Source organism: Chamaea fasciata, unplaced genomic scaffold, assembly GCF_029207755.1.
Source record: "Chamaea fasciata isolate MVZ Bird 193981 ecotype frontalis unplaced genomic scaffold, bChaFas1.0.hap1 SCAF_3, whole genome shotgun sequence".
NCBI classification, from domain to species: Eukaryota; Metazoa; Chordata; class Aves; order Passeriformes; family Sylviidae; genus Chamaea; species Chamaea fasciata.
In genome coordinates this window covers 15039958-15058308 of record NW_027094088.1, presented here as the reverse complement: position 1 = coordinate 15058308, position 18351 = coordinate 15039958, and the positions used below count along the sequence as shown (strand labels likewise).

General features: G+C 38.2%; 1 protein-coding gene across 1 annotated transcript in view; it reads left to right on the top strand.

The window, feature by feature from the left end:
- MSH2 (mutS homolog 2) overlaps positions 1 to 18351 on the top strand; it is a 47440-nt gene that overhangs the window by 26068 nt on the left and 3021 nt on the right. Inside the window, exons 7-14 of the mRNA XM_066178108.1 lie at positions 717 to 916; positions 5956 to 6065; positions 8076 to 8199; positions 9204 to 9354; positions 11642 to 11739; positions 12777 to 13022; positions 14552 to 14756; positions 15138 to 15385. Of these exons, the coding sequence (XP_066034205.1) occupies positions 717 to 916; positions 5956 to 6065; positions 8076 to 8199; positions 9204 to 9354; positions 11642 to 11739; positions 12777 to 13022; positions 14552 to 14756; positions 15138 to 15385 (1382 nt within the window). The remainder of the gene's footprint in view (positions 1 to 716; positions 917 to 5955; positions 6066 to 8075; positions 8200 to 9203; positions 9355 to 11641; positions 11740 to 12776; positions 13023 to 14551; positions 14757 to 15137; positions 15386 to 18351) is intronic.

The following is an 18351-nucleotide window of genomic DNA, read 5'->3' as shown; positions in this document are numbered from 1 at the left end:
TCACAAAGCAGGAACTAGATCAGTGCTGTGTGGTGCCCTGAAAACTCACTCAGCTGCCAGGCTCAGGGGCAGGAAGTCCCCAGGGAGGTCAGTCACTAGGGCTGTGTTCCTGGGGTTGACACGGCGACCATCCTTGGGGATACCCAGAATGTGCCTGGGCACTATCCAGGGCAGCTGGCTTTAACTGTGACCCTGCTTTGAGCTGAGGTTGAAGTAGTCAGTGCACAGAGGTGCCTTCCAGTCGTGAGGATTCCCATCCTGTGGGATTGCACAGCTGCACAGCACCCATGTTGGCCTTGACCACAGGGAGCTAAACTCTGCCAACAGTGGGTTTTTTTCCCTGCTTAATACCTCTTCTTCCATTGACAACTGGAAGACTTTTTTAAAAGTGAAGGGAAAGGATTAATCTCAAAGTCAATTCTGAGTCAGCTTTACCTTCAAGATAGATGTTGGCATTTGCACTTGGAACAATTGCGCTCCAATGCTGTTCGTTAGAAACCCTGACTGTTGAAAACTGCAGAAGCTTGACACAGGTTTAATCTCCTTGCTTTCTCAGCTCACATGTTGTCCTATTTTCATTTGGGTTTTTTTAGCAGGGAAGTTGGCCAGTGGATACAGCCATAGAGAAAGTACAGCTTGAAACTGTCAGATAACTGATGACATAGAAGAATTACAGATCACGCCATGCTGATCATGGTTATGAATTTCTTCTGTAGGTTGAATTTGGTTGAAGCTTTTGTGACGGATCCAGAACTACGTCAGTGCCTTCAAGAAGATCTGTTACGTCGCTTTCCAGACCTCAACCGGCTGGCAAAGAAATTTCAGCGACAAGCAGCAAACTTACAAGACTGTTACCGAATGTACCAGGCTATCAATCAACTGCCTAATGTTGTACAAGCACTAGAAAAACATGAAGGTAATGCTACCCCCATCTATTCTCAATGTTTTGGCGTATACTGATGATGCAAAGAAATAGAGCATAGATTTCCAAAGATTACTTTTTTCCTATGTGCTTTTGTTGCAGGAATAAAAGTTAAACATATATGAATTTTATATGAGCAAAAATTCCAAAATGCCAATCAGATATTCATAGCCAAATCTTTGCAGGGAAATGTGTTCGTATTAACATGTAGCTGGGATGCTTGAACTGTTGGGTGATGGTGTGGGAATCTTTGACACAGACTTCTCTCTAGGAATTCCTGACCAGCTCTGTGTGTATTGTGATCTTACAAACAAGATACCATTCATACAATATTATTGTCATCCACTTCAAGTTATAATTAAACACAAAATCCCCCCAGTTTAAGTATTCATAGTATAACTTAAATGGCGCTTTTTTTTTTTAATCATAATGCTCCTGTATTTGATCCAGGTAACATGGCAGGATTTCTTCCAGTCCTCATTAGTAGGAAGCACAATGCTGTGACAAGCAAGTCTAGAAAGTACAAAAGCTGCTATTTCTTTTTCCTTTCTGCGTGTTACCAGGAAAATGCAGAATAAGATCAGCATAACAAGGGGGTGATTCAATTTAGCAATAGCAGTTCTAACCTACCAGAAAGCTCATTTCTGTAGAAGCCTATTAATTCGTTAGAAATTCCCTTTGTGTAAAGCAAGAACCAAAGCCTTAGAAACAAATGTTGTTTGAAATGGTATGGCTACAAAAATTTCTTTCCTCTATTTGAGTAGAAAATAAAGCTACCCAGTGTCTTATACTTTTCTGTACTACAGTTTCTCAACTTCAAGTAATGAAACTTCTACAATATTAGTCTTAAATCAATTTTTGGTTACTGTCTCCGTTACTTCCAAGAGCAGATAATATATGATACTTTGAAGGAACTGACACATGTAACTCTTTTGTTTGTTTTTGTTCTTAAAGAGCTATGTCATTCTTCAGGTGCCTCAGTCATGTCCATTTGGCTTTTTTAAACAGACTGTTTGTTTTAGCCTTGACATGGAGCTCTTGGATTACCATCTTATACTGAGGTGTTAGTTCAGAATGCTGGCTTCCTATCTTTACTTCTTTTTATATTAGTTGCCATTTGGATCAACAGAGTTCCTCTGTCATAACATTGGGGTAAGAAAACAATTCCATTTTTAGAGTTTTGAGGAGCAAGCTGTGTAAGGCAAACTGCTAAGCTCACCATATGGAAGAGTTAATAGACTGCAAAAGGTTCTTCCTGTTCTACACATGAATCAGTTGGACTTAGTAGGGCAATCACCAGCAGTATATTAAAGATAGTTTAAAATCGGTGGTGTGTTATTTTTCTTTTTCTTTGTACTTGTGCCACCTGTTCAAAGTACGTGAATGGTCTGGTAATTTTCAATGTACATGAGTGATTCAGACTGGATCTGGTAATTTTTCTGTTTCTCGCTGTACAGAATGTTTTAACTCATCAAGGGATGGAAAGTCAGAAAGACTTGACAATTCTGAGTATATGCCAGTTTCAGAACTCCCTTGCTTATGAGGGGCTATGGGGATATAGAGCAGCGGTAGGGATATAGGACAACCACAGAGTCATCAGCTGTGACTGCCTTTCCCTCAGTATGAAGCATTGTTTTGTTGAAATCCTTGTTTTTATGGATGGTGAAACCCGAGGAGGGGGTTGATGAGTGAAGATGACTTTTTTCTGGTTTAGCCATAAGAAGTCTGCATAAGATGGGAAAGGACTCTGAGTCATCAAATCATTTTGCTTTAGCTGGCAAAAGAGAGCAGTTGTTTGTTACTCAGATTGCTGGGGCATGAAATTTGGCTCCTTACTGTCTTGAGTTCTGTCTTGAAGAAGCTGCTGAAGCATCTTCATTCCCATCTCAAACAAACACTCTTTAAGTGTCAGTAAATATGCAGGATACAGGAATTGTGTGCTGGGTTTCAGGTGTATTTTTGCCATACTGTATACCCCTTGAATGACTTGAATACCCCTCTATTGCTTGTTCCAGTCCTGTTCTTTCCCAGACTGTTGCACTGGTGTGGTACAGCAGTGTTGGGATCAAACTTGGCTGTTTCCCATCCTTTGTCATATCCAACTGATTATTGCCATTACTCATAGTGGAAAAACACTTACCTATCAACATGTCATCTTTTATCAGTGTTACATTTTACTTCATTTCTGTTAGCCTAGTTCTCAAGGTGTTGGTCTATTTCTGATTTATGTTATTCTGATATAATCTCCTGGTATCTTCCATATTGTACATTTTAGGGGCATTTATAAGCAGCCTTCTTTTGTGCATTAATAAGAATTCACACATCTTAAAAAGATAAATGCTTCTGTGAGCCCTGGAGGAACTTATGTCCTTTCAGCTTGTTCATATTTTGCAAGTGGGTGATGTCCTCTTTATCTGCACTCTGGTCATGGCATGAATCATAGATCTTGCACCTTCTGTGACACCATGCTCAATGCTTTAGAGCAGCCCAAATTAGGTCTGCAGAGTCCCCTTTGTCTCAGGCATTCAGTATTTCAGACAGATGTTGCACTATATGGATATTATCTGCCAGTAGTTAATCTATACTGTATTTTATCCCAATTTTAATTGTTCCTTTTCCTTTTATCCCACTTTCCATTGCACTATCAAAATGACTGGTACACTTAGTCATCTGGATTGTCTGTTTTGCCTGGACAGAGTAGTGTCATTTTGCTGCCAAACTGTGTGTTTCAAGTCTGAAGATTAGTGTTTTATTTTAATTGCTAGACAGCATTTTTAAACCATATTAATAGTCAAGTCTTTAACATGTGTAATAAACACTTGTCTGTGCTTCAGTAAGTAAATTATAGTTTAAATTAAAAACTGCACCTGGGCACGAATAGGCTTTGTGATCAATATGCATCCCTGCTTTTGATGGTACGTAGCTCTATTAGTCTTTCTCTCAGTGGTTAGTTTCCATCCTAATAATGTTGAGTAGGTGGATTTTTTTTTTTTTTACTATGCATCTTTTCTATGAGTTTATGAATACAGGTGCAAAACATGTTTAATTTAGAATTTATTAGTGGTGTTTCTTGCTCATATTCTCATAATGCTAGGTGTTTTAAGAAAAGCATATGCATATAACTTTTGTAAATCCTCATCATTGGCTGACTCCACTGTTTTACTTCCTTCAAGTGATGGATCCTGAGTTTATAGTTGGATTAAAAGTGCAAATAAATTTTGCAGTGTATCAGTTTGACCTGTATGTAAACACATTAGTATTTTATTTACTTGATAAACCAATAGATTCTAACTTTTGAATGTAACACCTTCCTATGGTGTCTGAGATGTACACTTCAAGCTTAAATAATGAAATGGTGTCATGATACTTCCCTACTTAATCCTTTCAAAAGAAATTAAAATTGCTACTTCAAGTCCAAGCGCAATTGTTTTTCATTGATTCAAGAGTCCTGAAGATCATTTCATTGTGTGTGCCATGTATTCCTTTAGCTGGAATCCTGGGAACTGCTAAGCCCAGACTGAAGAATGGACATGAAACTTTTTCTGCTCTTTAGTCTCTTCCTTCTTCATTGACTGCTTTTATTTTATAGGTTCGTTTAGATGTGTCTTCTTACAGGAGGGAAAAAACCAAGATATTTAGAGAGCAAGCAAGGAATTTGGAATTGAAAACAATCTTTGTCATACCTCTTGGTTTTGTAGATTTTTAGTCAGCAGTAAACTCCGTTTTTGCAAGTTCAGGAATCTCAACAATATGTAATTTTTTTCTCTGTTAATAGATATTAATCAGTTTAGAGCTTTCACTTTAAAAGTTTGAGGGATTGGGGAAGCAAAAAGGCACGGTGGAATAAGAAATCAAACCAAACTCTTTCTTTCTACTTCAGCTGAGAGACGAGAGATTCACTTGGGTAATCTTGTCCTCACTGTGAAACTTCTATGCATTTCTGTGGCAGTTTTACTATAAATTTTTGTGGCAATTTTTCTATAAATTTCTATGGCAGTTTTTCTTAGGAAAGGCTAGGACTTTTTTCTTAGTCTGACAAGAAATTGAGAGGTTCTGGGTTAGCCAGAGCTTAATTCTGTATTTCTCTGTTAATGTGCAAAGCCTTGCCTGTAAACATTAGAGGCAAGCAACATAATTCTATACATAATTTAGTGGGTATAAGCTCATAGTATTGGATTCATTTTGAGGCATCTTTTGTAAATCATATAGTCAATAATGCTAATCTTTCTGTGTTTAAACATAACTTGAAGTGGCTGCAAAGATGTAAACATGCATTTACTGACAGAACGTTTCCACAGCTGGCTGCTGGATATAGGTGCTTAACTGCAGCTTATGTGTACCTGAAGAAAATACTTCTTTCACAAATTTGGTAGTATCTGTGCCTATTAACTGTGAACTGCTCTTGGTGTTCAATGCTTCTGGTGTTCCATGGACTTCCAGCCAATATGTATTCTATCCAGTTTGACTTGGTGCTACAGAGTATCTCTGTTGATTTCGATGGCTTCATATCCAGTGGAAAGAAGTGACTGTGAAGATCTGGTTATAATATGTGGTCTTTTTTTGTGGAAAACAAAAGCAGGAAACATACGCTTCAGTTGCTATGTTGTATTGTAATTACCAAATATTCCAAATATTATGTAATATTTCATTAAGAAGAACTAAAAAACTGAATGTGGAAGATAAGACCTACATTTTTTGCAGAAGGCATGTCAACTTTTTTTATGTGCAAGACACAGACAGCAGGTTTGCTTTTGTACTGTTGTTTGTAGTTTTCTTATAGTAGAAGGGAATTAATACCCTCAGTTATGAACAAAGATGACAGAATAGGTACAAGATTAATCAGAATGTAGATGGGATAATGCCAATTTTAGAAGAAGGTACATGTGCTTTAGTGAAATAGTCTCAGCTCATCTTTGTAAAAATTAACCAGCTAAGTAGTTGTGTTCTTTACCCAGTTCTTATCTTGGGTAAGTAAATTCTGGTAAATTTGTGGGCGGTTGTGAATTATAATTTTTCTTGTTTGTTCGTAACAGGAACCCACCAGATGTTGTTGTTGGCTATATTTATAACACCTCTTACTGATCTCTGCTCTGACTTCTCAAAGTTTCTGGAGATGATAGAAACAACATTGGACATGGAAAAGGTATGAAATATTGTGTCGTGGGGTTTACTCAGCAATTAAAGTTCCTTATTGAGCTTTGCCATGTACTCCATACACACTGAATTTAATTGATCATCTATATTAAGTAGCTAGTGATAATTTTGCTGTGAAATACATGAAGAATGTTATTCATATATGTCAGGATGTTATATGTTATTCATACATATAAGTATATCAGGGTACTCAACAGGATATTCACTCACTATCTGAAATTATCTAGCCAGTGAAAAAGTGCTTTGGGTGCATTGATGGTGTGAACCTGAAACCATTTTTTAAAGATCTCATCGGTATTAAAAGTGGAAAAGTAATTTTGTCATTTCTCTACTTCTTTGTATTTTTAAATTACAGTGATATGTCTCAAATCTAGAATGTAACCAGGGTGTGCTTATTACTTGGGGAATCTTTTAGGATTTTCTTTTTTATTAACCAGATATTGGGATTATCCTGAGTGAAGGTCTCAGCTGACTGTAGAAATAAGAAAACTACCTAAACATGTGCCAAACATGGTAGTAAAGGCCGTTTGTTGAACTTGTGAAAACTACAGTGGTTTTAAAATTTTGGACATGCATACTCTTCTCCAAGGGCAGGAGCACTGTGTTTTCTTTCTTTGTATTGTGCATCCATCAACTGCATTTTACTGTTTATGGAAAGAAAACCTTGTTTGATTGACATGTTGCTGTAATTTGTGATGTATGGTAATGAAGAAATTTATAGCTTTATACCAGTTACAGACCATCTGTTGATGCAGTTTGTGTGCCCTGGGACTCTGTTTTCTTTAAAACTAACAGCTGTTTAAGCCTTCACCCTTCATAGTCCAGCTCTTCAAATTTCTTTTCAGGTTCTACTTTAAAAATGTTTTGTTGTCCTTCTAAACAGAATAACAAGTCAGTTATTTTTAGTCAAATCCCATAGAATCTGGCATGTTGAATTTGGTTTTTCTCCCCCTCCCCAGCAAGGTACTGGAAAATGTCTACAGATAAGCCAACACTGGTTGTTGTTGTCCCTGTGAATATTAGAATTTGAACTTTGACTTGAAATTCCTCTTGGATTTTGAGGGAGTTCAAATAAAATACACAGTTCTATTCTAAGTGCAATTGAAGGATAGGTTGTCATAGCAACTAAATTATGTCAATAATCCATTCTAATATAAAAAGAAACATCTAAGTTCAAAAAGCGTGGGATATGGTTATTCATTTACCTAGCTGTAATAAAAGTTGAGAAATTGTCACTTCCATTCCTATTTATCACAGAATCGTAAGGGGCCTTTGAAAAACCATCTACTTCAACCTCCTCCTCAAGTCAGGGCAACTTCAAAGTTTGGTAGTGCTTTTGGTACATAGCCACCTGGCAGTGGAAGCGCAGGAAAGAGAGAGAAAAAAGATGACATACAACATGCTTCATCCTTGCCTCTGAAAATGTTAAGCTTGGAAAGAACCATATCTGCTTTTCAACTCAAGAGCTGGGTTGAAATTGGTAGGATTTTTGCTGATACTATGTAGGTTCCTTCCTAAACCTCTAGAGTCTCTTTTGGGGCAGAAATTACTGCTTCAGAAACTTCCAAAGGCTTCTTGTTTTGAAACACCCCATACTTTTACACTGTCTTGATTAGCTGCCTAAGTCCAGGGTAGCAGACAGATTATGTACATGACAGTTTCATTCTCTCTGACTTCCCTTTTTGTCCTGCCTACTGCTCAGGTATTTGTTTGCAAATAAATGTGCAGACAACTCCATTTCAACAGAAAGGAGTCTGTTAAATTGGTATATTTGGTTCTATGAAGTATATTATCTGAGAAAACAAGCAGTTGAGATGTATTTGTTTTGCAGTTGAACCAGACACCAACTATTAGAAACAGCATTGCATGACAGCATTATATATATGTAAAAAATTGAATGAATTATTAAGTAAATTTATTTCACTGTGTATAATCAGGAAGATGGGGGGGGTTTTGTTGCCCATGTTTTTATAAATTTTTTCTTGTTACTTTTCTCTAGGTGGAGAATCATGAATTTCTTGTCAAGGCGTCTTTTGATCCTAATTTAACAGAATTAAGGGAGAAGATGAATGAACTGGAGGAAAAAATGCAGTCTTTACTAAAGACTGCAGCCAGAGAACTAGGTAGGGTTTGGAACTACCTTTGATTCATGTCTCCTTTGTAAAATGTTTTGCAGTCAGGTTATGAAAACTAGTATAAAGGGGTTAAAGGGTAAAGGATGTTTGCATTATTTTATTATTGAGTTGGGGTGACTTTGGTTGTTGCAGTACAAGCTGTTGAAAACAGAGGGATTTTTGGTTTGTAACTTGGCCTTTTTTTTTTCAACAGCATTCCAAAATATTTCAGAAATTACCATATGTGTTGCAGAATCCATTTTGTAGAACTGTAACTCATCAAACTCTTGGCTAAGTCTAATTCTATTTTACATTCTTTGAGGACCTGTATTGAGACTTTTTATTTCCCTTGTGTGCATTATCCTGAGTGTCCGTTCAGTTTTCTTATGATGTTCCTTGCGAAATGTAATTCTTAAGCAAATGAGACATTTAAAGAGTTGATTATCCTATGCAGAAAATTCCATGGGCAGCTGATGAGTTGGGCACTGAAAGAGCAACTTTAAGAAAAAGCCACCAACTTTCAATGAACATATGGCAAGGAAAATTGGCAACACTATACTTTCTTTGGGTTATAAGAGCTTGCATTTTTTTTGTCTTGAATTTTTTTAGTGTAAAGATGATACCTGGCTGAGAAGAAGGAAAGCCAAGATAGTGTAGGGATGGAATGAGAAATCTCAGAACTATGTGTTGGTAGAAGGATTATAGGTGCTGCTGTGCTAACAGCAGCAATGCGAGGTGTCCTTGCATTTTTCACCTTCCTGGAGAATTCATAGCAATACAGTAATTATGAGCCTGATTTGAATATGCATTTTGAGAGCATTTTAAAGTAAGAGCAGAGAAGGAATCCACATATTTATGTTTGGTCTGGGTATATCTCATACCTGTACAGAACCAAAGCAAGTCTACTGAATTTGGTCATGTAAGTGAGGGCTAAATTAGTGAGCAGGAATAGCACAGGCTGCAGGATTTGTGATAATACAGCTGGTTTCTTTTTCTTTCTTTTTATCCGAAAGGTTTGGAAGCTGGCAAAAGTATCAAACTGGAGACAAATTCACAGTTCGGACATCATTTTAGGATAACTTGTAAGGAGGAGAAAGCTCTCCGTAACAATTCAAAATATACAATCATTGATACACAGAAGAATGGTGTGAAATTTACTAACAGGTATGAGATGATATTGGTAGTTTTTTAAGCCTGTTCTGAAAGTAATAGAATTGTTCCTTTATAATTATGCTGATAAACTGGAATCCCTACATCTTGAATGGCAAAACCTCACCTTTTTAATTGGGTCACAGATTGAAATATTGAGCAGGACTGGCATAGAGTTTATGTTAAAAGCTGCACTCCCCATTTACATTACCAACTGTTATCTGTTTTTGGTCCTTTAACTTGGGCTAATTTCTCTGTTATAGCTGCAGCAAGTATCATAATTGCTTTTACTGTGAATGTTTATACAGACACAAGCTGCACTAGGGAAAGAGCTATTTATGTTTATCACCAAATGTGACATGCAAAATTTTGTTGATGATTACCTTCTTTCCCCCTTTGTTCCAAATCCTCTCTAATTTCTGTTAGTCCTGTGTATTGAACTTCAATTCTGTGGCTCTTTAGTTTGAGCTGTTAAAAAAATTGTCTTCAGGCTAATTTCATTGAGGCTGTTTCAGTATGTCTTTGTCTGGACAGCAGTTCTGACACAGATTAGCTGAAAAGTCTGGGGGTTTTTTTGCTGAATTTTAGCTCTTTTAGAGCATTTTAGCAGGAGCAAGGACTGCATCAGTTGTTAAATGTTTCTCTGTTCTTCAGAGTTATTACACAGAGCAAATGAAGCAGAAAGTTACATGTGCAGAAATGGGTAATAACTTCGGTTAAAGGCTACTTCATATCCCTCACTCAAAGCAGATACACCCTGGAAATCAGCTCCTATCTCAGGCTTAGATGGGGTAGCCCAAGGCTTTGCCCAAGTGCCCATCTTCTAAGTATCCTTCACAGCCTTGTGGTGCACCAGTTCCAGTGCTGAATTACTATTTATAAAAACTTTCCTCATCAGATCTAATGAGAATTTTCCTCACAGAAACTTGGGATCTTAGGATCACATTCTTTTGCTCTGCACCTCCAAAAGGAAGTCTGTTGCCTCTTCCCTCCAGGCTGACCTCAGATTCTCTCAGCCTGAGCAGGCATCTCTCTGCCTTATCCTTGTGTGCTGCATGCTCCTGCTCTGTACCTTTGTGGTGATCGTCTGCTCCAGGTTCAATGTTGGGAGGACAGAACCCAAAACTAGAGATGCTGTCTCAAGAGTGCTGAATAGAGGGGAGAATGACTTCTTCAGCATGCTGGGTCCACTCTAGATAGGGCAGCCAGCATGGACTTGGCCTCCTCTGCCTCAGGGGCACACTGCTGGCTTGTGTTCAGCTTCTTGTCCACTGGGTGTAATGGTGCAGTGACTGGTTTCTGCTAATCACTCACTTCCGCAGTTACCAATCCTTATCTTTGAAAAGGAGGGCAAACATATTGGTTCACACTAGCCAATATGTTTGGCGTATTTTGCAACAATTTTCTTAAATGAACAAAGTGTAAACCTTAATTGAATTTTGTTTTAACATTTACTCAGAGGATATTTTTTAAAAACATCCCTGAAATGTGAAACATTTCTGGTTCTAAATATGTTGTGAATCTAAATGTATGATGAAGTTAGGCTTTTCTGTAACTGAGAAGATGTACTTAGAACCTGTACTGTGTCATCTGTTACTTTCCCTTAGTGAAGCAGCCCATGCATCACTAATAAAAAAGACTTTTCTGTGCTTAGTTAAGTTATACTTGCTTCTGTAGGTGGTACTAGAAGCACAAGACTGACTTCTGCCTGTAGTGTGGGCACACTACTTGGGTGTGTTTCTTATTCAGTCTTGAAGACTCTTGTTCTTTGTTTAGGAGACGAGCTTGAGAAGAATAAAAACTTGTTTAAACTCTTGTCTTTATTTCAACTTACCTTAGTTTGAAAATCAGAACCTGTTCATAGTGACAGTAATTAACTTAGGTTTTTGCTAAATGAAAGAAGTCAATGCCTCCAGATCTGATAAGCCTGTTTTTAGGACTCTGGGCTAGTTACACAGTTGCTTAGCAGCAAAATGTAGCAAAATCACCAGAAATTCAGTTTTAAGACTCAGTCCTTATCACATAGCAGCTCTATAACAAACATAGATGTTTTTAAGAGTCATGTGTTGATGCTAAAATTTCTGGTTTGACTCTTATGGGTGATCTTAAACTTGGAATTAATCTTGTGGCTGTCTTGGTGTGGATGAATTGTAGGTCAGTTGCATTGTGATCTTTGTGCTGAACCTTGCTGTTAGAACAGGTGGCAACACTTAGTATTGACTCAGATGAGGAGGCCAAAAGTTTGGCATTGTAGGTGAAGGCAGAACATCACAGCTTCTAAATACTCTTGTTTTGTTCACAGCAAACTGAGTGCCATCAATGATGAATATATAAAGAACAGGGAAGAGTATGAAGAGGCTCAAGATGCAATTGTTAAGGAAATCATTAACATTGCTTCAGGTGAATATGCCACTGTTGATATGTGTCACAGTCTGGAGTGCTGGGAGGACTTGCTGTTTCTTTGAGGGTCTTTTACAGAGACAAACTGTAATATTGCCCAAAGAATTAGTGTGAAAAGTGAGGTGTGGCTTTCATACAGCTGTTGAAAGTTTGAAATATGAATTGTCTTCTGTCACCAGACCCTTTCCTGGCATTGCTGCAGATGTGCAGTGATGAGGTGCAAATGCTAATCCCTTAACAGGAACAAAAATAAGGCCATGAAGGCCACATCTATCCTCCACCTATCTCCCTGACTCTGGGTGTCTTCACCCAAACAGCAGGAGAGGTACAGGACAAGAGAGAACTGAAGGAGTGGGACCTGAGGTCTAAGAACATTGATCTGCAGTATAAGATCAAGTTAGTCATTGCTTACATGGCAATAAAAAATCTTGATGTTTTAAGTTATTTCCATATATTTTGCTCCAAGATTGCCTGCTTACAGGGCATTCTGTACAATCCTTCACCAAAAGCAGAAGAGACATTGGGGAACTTGGGCTGTAGACTCCAGTCCCTCATCCCTTTCACTGAAGAAAAGCAAACACCAAAACTTTTAAAGCTGGTACTGGTGATGTTGGGCCATCTAGCCTGGTGTCACAGGCACTATATCTGACAGGTCTCTCCCTGCCATCATTCACACAAACACAGATGGCTGCTGTGTCTGAACTGTCTGTGCTGTGTCTCTGGTGTCTTTGCTTGCATGAGCATCAGAATGCAGTGTAATTTTCAGGAAGGAAACTTACTGGATTTCCAGCTGAGGGAGAATAATCAACGTGGCCTCACCTCCTTTTCTTGATCTGAAGAAGTCTCCTTGTTATTCAAGGCCTGGAAACTTCAGTATTGCATCCTAGGCTCTCCCAGGAGGTGGCTTTCATCCTGAAGAAAATTGTTACTGCAGATGAATTAACTTGATGGACTCAGCATAGGCTTCAAGGTACCTCTCAGCAAGAGCAGAAGAATAGCTAATGGCATTGAATTTGTGTCTCCTCAATGCAAACCAGGCTATGCAGAGCCCATCCAGATGATGAATGATGTGATAGCTCAGCTGGATGCCATTGTCAGCTTTGCCCACGTGTCAAACGGAGCCCCGGTGCCCTACATCCGGCCCATCATTCTGGAGAAGGGACAAGGCAGGATTGTGCTGAAAGGTGCCAGGCATCCCTGCATTGAAGTGCAGGATGAGGTGGCCTTCATCCCCAATGACATTACATTTGAGAAGGGCAAGCAGATGTTCCACATTATTACTGGTAAATATTTCTTCTCTCTTTTTTGTTTGTTATTTACTTTATAAATGTCTCGAGTATTTCCAATAATGATGTCTTCTTGAAAAGATAAAACAAACCAGCAACACACAAAGCAAATCAGCAACCTGATAAAATTCTGTCAAAACAATTTCTCTCATCGAGGGCAAGCAGCTACTGAGTTACTCACCTTTCTGCATGGGGAATAAGATTTAGCTCTGGAAAAGAAGGGAGGGTGTTTGTAAGCTATCATTTATTGCTATTATTGATTGTATTTTTTAAAAAAAGTGTCCACAATGTTCTTGTGAAACGTTGCCTTTGACTATGCATATTCTACATGTTTCTGTACATACAGGCATATTTCTCATTATCCAAACTAATAGTAATGGAATTGGTTATTGTGATTTTAGTTGTAGTGCACTGTTTGGAGAAGGTGATCACTAATTTATAAAGAGTCATTTGTGAAGAAAAGAGAGGCTGCTGGGACAGTAGAAAATAAGAAATTAGTCCTTCCTTAAAGTAATGCCCTATTGAGTGTAACTCCACAAGGCAGGCAACCTCAGGAGCTGGAAAGCCTGACCCTGCTAAAGAGATTTGGAAAATTCCACTAGGCATCAACTGTACTGTAGCCACATTTTTGTAGGCAAGATTTTAAACAGCCTCTTTGTTAGTGTTTTCTTTGTGAAGCATTAAAGTTGATTTTAAATGCAAAACATGATTCAATGACTATACCATTTTTTATCCTTTTCTCTGGTGTAATTAAGATAATTTTACTACACGCAAAAACATTTTTAGTGTTTATAGATTTAATTGAATTTTAATTTCCATCCAGATGTCCTTAACATACGTTCTGAGTAGCAAAGATCTGAAATTAGAGGATGATTAATGAGCACTTCTAACATAATCAAAAAGAAAAACTGAAAATCTGAATAAATGCATGGTAACACACTTCTTTTTCTGGTTAGCAAAAGCTAAAATTGCTTTTAATGATCAGTTTTCTGGATAATACTTTTTATTTCATTTGTATTTCAGTTACAATTAACTACTTAATATCTGGGTTTGCTGATCCTTATTCACCTGTTAGCTTGTACCCAGTCTGTAACTAAGCTGTTTCGTTTTTACAGAGAAATTTTAATAGTTGTTTGAGGTGAAAACAAATTACTACAACTCTTAAGCAGAAATAAATACTGATTCTTTTTAATTTAAAGCTTATTACTTTTAGGTGTGAACACTTTTTAGATGACTGCTTATACTTTTGAAAAGTCCCAAAACTTATGGGGGCCCCAATGTTCTGTGATCACCTTTATTTTGAAAAAGGAGCATTCAGTAAGACAGACAAACAAGCAAGCTTTGTTAGTTAGCCCTGGAGCCGCTTGTTGCACCTGTTAGGCAAGTTTGCTGCTCTTTTCTGACAAGAGAGTAATAGGTTTAAGCCCTCTTTGTTTCAATTTAGAGCCTGTTCTCCTTTAAAAGAACTGTTGAATTGTAAAAAGGTGATGCTTTTTAAATTAATTTTTGGAAAATTTCTTCTTTAGGCCCTAACATGGGGGGAAAATCAACATACATCCGACAGACAGGGGTGATTGTTCTTATGGCCCAAATTGGGTGTTTTGTGCCGTGTGAGTCCGCAGAAATCACCGTTGTGGATTGTATCCTGGCTCGGGTGGGAGCAGGAGACAGCCAGCTGAAAGGAGTGTCTACTTTCATGGCTGAAATGCTGGAAACTGCTTCAATCCTTAGGCAAGTCTTGTGCTCTTGTTTGATTGTGTTGACTGGGGTTGATGGGAAAGGAGGCATTCTAAGAGAGCTGCATTTAAGATTTTTCTTTCGTGGGGAATCTTAGTGGAGAATCTCAAGTTCTTTTTAGCTGGTACATCAGTTCTTGAAGTAGTCTTCTGTTTATTCCAGTGGTCAATACAGTGTTGCTACCAAGAGGCCAAAGTCTTAATAGGACAAAGCTAAATTGGAATGATCTGTGTAATGCTGTGTCTGCACTATATTTGTAAATAAGAAGAATCTTTTGCCTCTTCCATGCTCTGCATCCACAGCATAACTTGTGATACTCCAGTATCCAGAGTTCATGCTGCTGTCAAAGGGTAACAAATGCTCTTGTGCTTTCAGGACAGCAACTGAAAACTCCCTGATAATCATTGATGAGCTGGGAAGAGGAACTTCTACCTACGATGGCTTTGGCTTAGCGTGGGCTATCTCAGAATACATTGCCAGCAAAATCTGTGGGTTTGCCATGTTTGCTACACACTTTCATGAGCTCACAGCTCTTGCTGACCAAGTGCCAACAGTAAATAACCTCCATGTCACTGCTCTGACCAGTGATGACACACTGACGATGCTTTATCGTGTCAAGGAAGGTAAGACCGTGGCTCAACTTCATTTTGCCCTGAGAGAGAAAATCTTTTAAAAAATCCCCCCCGAAATTCGTGTCGTACTCCAGGTTTGGGGTTCATAACATGTATATATTCTTTTCTGTCCTTAGACAGTGTATGTGACTGGAGCTCTGTCCATGTGTGAACACAGCACTGAGGATTATTTTTTAAAATTCCTAGGTTATTTCTGCCACTCAAGTTGATGGTTTTGAGTTGCTCCCTTTTTCTTTTTTATAGCCAGAGAGAAGGGTTCCAGGAGGTTAGTTTGTGTTTTCGTAAAACAGCCATTTTAACCTGCTGATGGAAGAGACATTTCTTAAACCATTCTTTTAAAAGAAATGAGTGCACCTTTCACGTACTGACAGTTTTTAATAGTGGCTATTTCATTGTAATAAGACTCAGTCTTGCGTTGCCCAATTTATAGAGTTGTCTGATGTAGGAAAAATCATATGGGTAATTTTTAGCAAATGGCATCATAGTGAAACAACTAACTTGTTTTGTTAGTATAAGGTCAGTTGGATGTATTTAATTAAAATCTTTTAGTGGATCCAGTTGTTCCTTTTGGTATTAAATTAAACAATTTTTAATTAGGCATAATTTTCGTCTATTCCTCCTGCTTCTCTATATCCCCCATCATTTGTTTTTGCTCCCTTCGGCCAGAGCCTGTATTTATTGCTAAATAAAGCAGAGCTGTAACTGTGGCTTGCAAGGTGTGCCCATTTATGGCATTCTAATTTAGTTGTGAGCTCTACAGTGATTCTGGATTGTTCTCACTAGAGCATTTCAGTCTGATGGGCAACCTCTGGGCTGAGATTTTGATTTAAAATGTGGGCAGAGTACTCCTTCTTACTGTGTACCTCTTAATTTTTCTCTTCCAAGTTGCACAACGAAGGAATGAGTTAGATAACACTTGAATGGGTAGAACAGGGTTACTGCAGAACTCTCTGGCTGTCCTGGATCTGATACCTTGCTGGTTTTACACCTATGACATTACTAATTGGCTCTTTCTTACTCTTTTCTTCCATTTTAAATCCACGAAATTACTGCATTTCTTGCCTTTAGATTACATGTATGACCTCTTCTAATTTTGTGTTCCCCCCTGGCTATAGTCTTGCAGTTAGGTTTCGGGTCCTTTTCTCTAAAGCTTGGGAGGCTGCTCCGAGCAAGGGGAATCACAGCAGGAGCAGAAGTACTGCTCTCCTCTGGTTTTGCTGAGAGTCTGTTCAAAGCTGGATAGATTAGCTCTGTCTGCCACAGCCTTTAAAACCTTTAAAACTCTGCGTCCTTGTCTTTTGGGATCTTTATTCCTTAGAAATGGCTTCTGTGGGTGCATTTTCCTGGGGAATGCCCAGTTTTTGCTTGAATGTTACACCAAACTTCTGTGCCCCTGGTTCCCAGCTGGTCCCAGTGGAGAGGAGATGTCTGTGGTTCTTTCCTAGTTTGCTGTTTCCCATCTCCAGCATTCCCATTCTCCAGCATATGTTGAGCTCTTTCCACAGAGTGAAGGTTCATAGCCCTCTGAATGCATTGCTCAAATTGGTGCTTACAAGGTGATTTAGTGTGGCATTGGAACTGAAGAAAAATAGTCATAAACTGCTGCAAGCGTACATGGAAACCAAGTGGTTTTGGTACAGCAAGAGATGGTGAGGTACAGAATCTGCAAACATGCCATCTTTAGGATGCCTTATTTTGAGCATGTTGGTTGAGGAGGGAATCAATATACGCTATATCGAACCCTTCTACCTTCTACATCCTCTGGAACAGCAGCTTGTACAATAAAACCCCCTAATATTCCCCAGATAGTTGGATGAGTTCTCTTTCTTCAACCCACTCCTTTAATTTTTAAAACGTACATTAATTCAGCCATTCTGGTCATGATAAAAACTGTAGAAGCCCAGTTCCATATTTTTCTTCAATCAGTTTTGCCATTTTTAGTCACACACATCTTTTCTTTGTACATGCAATGTCTTTTCATTCCATCCATTTTCTTGGAAGGTGGTATTGAGCGCGGAGACACAATATTTTTTAGCTATCTACTTAAATCTCTGTCAGAGGAGGTACAACACTGTGAAATCTTCATCCTTAAATACCTGATCTCTAAACAGATATCCATCTTTCACCTAGGTTTTTGCATTTAGTATTGTGCTCTTGCCCTTTTGGAATTGTTACATTGCTCCATCAAGGATGTGTGTGTAGGCAGCTCGGATACAGCTGTGTTTTGAAACAAATAACAGGTTTTGTGTCATTTGAAATGTATAACTAAACCTGAAAAGCATAACGGAACTTTTATACAGTGTTTTCAACCATGTCTTCATGCGTGAAGAGTGACAAAATCACTGGAAGAGGAGACTCATGAAGTACTGTTCTTCTCCTCAGGATTCTCTGAGCTGAGAACTCAGTTAACTCTGGGTCTGGGGAGGTGTGCCTTTAATACAAAATCAAGAAGACTAATTTCTGCTTAAATGTGTTAATTTCCTTTAAGACACCTGAGAGATTACAGGGTTAATAAAACAGAAGAAGTTGAAGTGCTAAGCTTTCCTTCACCTACTCTTTGGTTACCCAGTATTTAATAGATGATTAGTTAAAATACCAACTGTCATTTTGCAAGTGTAATTAATTTATTCTTAACTCCTTGCTGGAGAACAGAATTAAAAGGATGTAGTAATATCTGTGGGAGGACAAATGGAATTATGATAATGCAAACAAATAAGAGTTGATAGATTTTATCGGAAGACTTTTGATACTGAAGTGAAAATTGTTTTATGTAACTGTGTATAATTTACAAATTCTGAGCAATTATGAGGACTTTTGTCAAACACGTTATAAACAGTATATTAATTGAAGTAAGTGTGAAGTTACAGTTGAAAGATTTTGATAATTAAAGATGACTCCTGGAGACTGAGGAATTATGTGGTACAGATTCAAAAGGAGGGGAGGGATGTTTGAGAATA